Source organism: Crocuta crocuta, unplaced genomic scaffold, assembly GCF_008692635.1.
Source record: "Crocuta crocuta isolate KB4526 unplaced genomic scaffold, BGI_CrCroc_1.0 scaffold528, whole genome shotgun sequence".
Classification (NCBI taxonomy): domain Eukaryota; kingdom Metazoa; phylum Chordata; class Mammalia; order Carnivora; family Hyaenidae; genus Crocuta; species Crocuta crocuta.
In genome coordinates, this window is record NW_027530010.1 from 242453 (window position 1) to 246538 (window position 4086).

The following is a 4086-nucleotide window of genomic DNA, read 5'->3' on the forward strand; positions in this document are numbered from 1 at the left end:
CGCCCTGTCCCCTCCGCCAGCCCGGCTTGGGTTCCATCTCTCCCCTGTGTCTCTGTGACAACTGCTTCTCATGCCGAGTTCAGGTGACACTCACAAGGTCCCCATTGTAAAGTTGGAATGTCATTCGATCAGGGCCCATTGTTCAGCCCCTTAGGACTGAGGAAGGGAAAGGACACCTGAGCTGGGACACCTGAGCTGCCCCCTGAGGCCGTGGAGGGGCTGACCATCCTAAGGCCAAAAGAAAGAGGCCTCCCGGGTTGGCCCCTCTCCTGCACAAACCCCTCCATTTTTCTCTTCCTGTCTCGAGCCCCTTGAATCCAGACGACGCGCTCAGCCTTCTACCTCCCCCAGCATCCAGCAGCCCCACTCAGCCAGCTGCCACTGTCCTCACCGCATCCAGGCTGGGCGCGGGGTAGGAAGGAGTAGGCCATGGCTGGGACAAGGCCGCAGAGGCGTCCTATCTCCCTGCCGGGGACCCCGGCTCTGGGGAAAGGCTTCCACACTCCTTCCTCCCTTCCTACCATCACCCAACGGGAGGCCTGAGTCTGCAGAGAAGGAAGAGAAACCAAACTAGAGATCACGGAGATGCACCGCAGGGAAGCTAAAGTGACATGTTCAGGAGAGAGCGGAGTCGAAGGCCCGAAAGAGGCCCCCCGTCTGCTGACAGGAAACTCAGAGGCAGTTAGATCCCCTTCCCCGTGAAGCCTTGGGCCAGCCCCTCTGGCTACACTCTCTCCTTCAGACTGACTGAGAGCTCCAGACTGACTCCTTGCTAGGCATGGGCAGAGAGTCAAGGCTGTGGAGGGGGGCACAGCCCACCACCCTCAACAGCAGAGCTTGGCTGTGCTAAGCAGGCACACAGCAGGGTAAAAATAGAGCCAGAGGCAGCTTGGCAGGGCCCTGTGACCGTCCCCGCCTGCCCGCGCCACCCTCCTCAGTGTCTGCCCAGGCAGCCAGGAGCCACTACAGAGTCCACTGCGGGCCTCTAGAGCTAGCCACGGCTGCTCTGCCTTCACGCCCCAAACACTGACTACCTCTGGCCGGGATACGGACTGAGGGACACAGAGAGCAAGTCTGGATTTAGGCCTGTTAGGTTCCCACATCATAAAATCTCGGTGAGACATGGCAATGAGAAACAATGAAATCTGGCCATGTGTAGCAACATGGATGGACCTTGAGGGTGTTATGCTGAGCGAAATAAGTCAGGCAGAGAAGGACAAATATCATATGTTTGCACGTATAGGAGGATTAGGAGGAACTTGACGGAGGAACAAGGGGGAGAAGAAGGGCGGAAATGGTGGGGGAAAGGGAGAGAGGCAAACCATGAGAGACTCTTGAATGCTGACAAAAACTGAGGACTGATGGATGTGGGGGGGAGGGGGGATGGGCATGGAGGAGGGCACTTTGGGGATGAGCACTGAGTGTTATGTGGAAACTAATTTGACAATAAACTATTTGTAAAAAAAATAAAATAAAATAAAACAAAATCTCGGTGAGAGATAAACTGTGGTGTGGCTCTGATCTCATGGCTATTTCAGCTGTGGGACCAGGGCCAGGCTGAGGGCTCCCCTCACCCTGACCCCAGATAGCCTGAAGCATGATCCCTAACTTCCTTCCATGGCGGGTGTGGGTAGGTGAGCTGCACAATGGGCTCGGAGTTGGAGACCGCGATGGAGACTCTCATCAATGTGTTCCATGCCCACTCGGGCAAGGAGGGAGACAAGTACAAGTTGAGCAAGAAGGAGCTAAAAGAACTGCTGCAGACTGAGCTCTCTGGCTTCCTGGACGTGAGCAGAGTGGGGTACAGGTGGAGCGGGTGAGGGGCGGAGGGACACCTCCCTTCCATCTTCCCAATGCAGCCCAGTCGTCTCCTTCCTCTCCCAGACTTCTTTCCTGAGTTTTTCCATGCTTCCCTACCCCTCCGGGCTCAAGACAAAAAAAAAAACCCAAACACTAATTTATTAATCACCTGTGAAGTGCTAAGACCTGTGCAGATGCATCAATAAGAGACTCACAGTCTAGACGGGAAAGACTGACACGTGACAGTAAACCATGAACACCGGGAAGTGAAATGCTCAGGAGTGAGCATAGATGGGGGACCAAAAGAGGCCCCAGTCCGCTGACATGAGGCAATGAAATCCCCTCCCCATGAAGTCTTGGGACAACCACTCAGGAAGTACTTGGAGCTTTAACAGAATTGCCACAAAGGATTATGGGAAATAGTAACCTGACTGACGTGGGCTCCTCCAAAGAGGTGGTCCTTGAGCCACGGGTTTCTGTTGGAATACTATTAGGGCAAATGTAGACATTTTAGGAGGTATCTGCATGACAAAAGCATGGAAGAAAGAAGAATATGGAGCACACTCAGTAGTTCTGACCAGAGTGAAGGATGCAGAAAAGTAGGCGGCAGGTGCTAACAGGGGCTTATATACTAAAGAAGCCAGTAGAAAGTGTGCCAGCTTTGAGGTTTTATCAGGCCTGGGTTCCAATTCTGACTCTGGCAGCTGCTGGCTGTGTGACTTGGGAACATTCTTTAACCACCAACTGTTAATTTGTGTCTTCTCTCTAGTATGAGAATAATGAAACCTGCCTCATACTATTTGTGTTAGAATTAAATTAGACAATGCTTGTAAAGCTCGTTGCATCCTAGGCACCCCACCTATGGTAACTGATGTTGTTATTACTCTGCCTCATTAAGGGGCTTATTCTGTAGGCAACAGGAGGCCACAAGTGTTAGTTTTGAAGAGTGAGTCAGAGGAATCCTATAACGAGATGTTTTTCTTCCTCTTGTTCATCTCTGCCTCCTTCTTCCCAATCAACCTCCCCTCTTGCCCCTGATTCAGTACCATTCACTTCCCTATGTATCTACTCTCCGTCTCGCCCTCCACAGGCCCAGAAGGATGCAGACGCTGTGGACAAGGTGATGAAAGAGCTCGACGAGAATGGAGATGGGGAGGTGGACTTCCAGGAGTACGTGGTGCTGGTGGCTGCCCTCACAGTGGCCTGTAACAACTTCTTCTGGGAGAACAGCTGAGCAGACAGCCCCAGTGGGCAGCGCCCTTCCCTTCCCCCTGCTCCCCCTGACCCCAGTGCGCCCTCCCTCTTCTCCTGCCCTCGACCATCCTCCACCAAGGGCGCGACAGGAGCGGGCCAGGCCTGCACCTCCTCTTTCATTAAAGGCTCTTCTCTCGCCAGCTGCTGTGTGTCTCCTTTGCGGTCTGGAAGTGAGTAAGAAAGTCAAGGTCCCTCACTCGCAATTCACCTTATTTGGGAAGGGATCTTATTCGGAGAGAGATCAAGAAACAGCACATCTTCCTAGCTGAGGAATGCTCGAGGCCTAGGAAGGCAGGCATTCAGGGTTCCAGCTGCAGACATAGGAGGCTTTCTGGCTTCTCAGCCGGAAGAATTTCCCTTCAATCTGCAAAGAATATCTACCGTGGACCTACCACGAACTAGACGCTGTGTAGGAACCGGGGACGTAGTAGTGAACCAAACAAACACGACCTAACCCTCGCGTAGATCAAGATGCCAGACCACTAAACACACGCAGGAAATGCTAGGAATGAAAACGAAAGCATCCTGAGGCGCGTACGTGGAAAAGGGTTGAAGGCGTGTTCATTCACTCATTCTTCAAACACCTGAGGGCGCGCGGCCATCGGGGGAGAGGGGCGGAGAGCGAGAGAACCCCGAGCCGGGAGCCGGCCGCCGGCGGGACCACACGGCCACGGGATCATGACCTGAGCTGGTATCAAGAGTGGGAAACCACTGAGCCACCCAGGTGCCCCAAACATCTGGGTATTTTTTATTATGTGTCTGAGCATAAGAAAATTTCCGTGCAGGCAGGTCTGCATCAAAATGCAGATGACTGGCAGGTGGGGAGGGCGCGGGAGCGGAGCCCGACGCGGACACCCCCGTGAGGACCAACGACCGTCAGAAAGAAACAGGTGCTCCAGGCACTGGTGGCCCCCCGCTCTGCGGCTCGCGGCAGGCCCCCAACAGGGCGGGAGACGGTGCAAATCCCACTGAACGGTTTTACAGGGTCCGCCTCGGCCAGGGCCGGAGCGCCGCGGGGAAGCACGACCGCCG

The 4086-nt window shown here is 54.4% G+C and overlaps 1 protein-coding gene across 1 annotated transcript in view; it reads left to right on the forward strand.

Moving 5' to 3' along the window:
* Nucleotides 1-3194, forward strand: part of S100A1 (S100 calcium binding protein A1) — a 4056-nt gene extending 862 nt beyond the window's left edge. The window contains exons 2-3 of the mRNA XM_077764094.1: nucleotides 1635-1787; nucleotides 2891-3194. Of these exons, the coding sequence (XP_077620220.1) occupies nucleotides 1647-1787; nucleotides 2891-3034 (285 nt within the window). The 5' untranslated portion in view covers nucleotides 1635-1646 and the 3' untranslated portion in view covers nucleotides 3035-3194. The remainder of the gene's footprint in view (nucleotides 1-1634; nucleotides 1788-2890) is intronic.
* The last annotated feature ends 892 nt before the right edge of the window (nucleotides 3195-4086 follow it).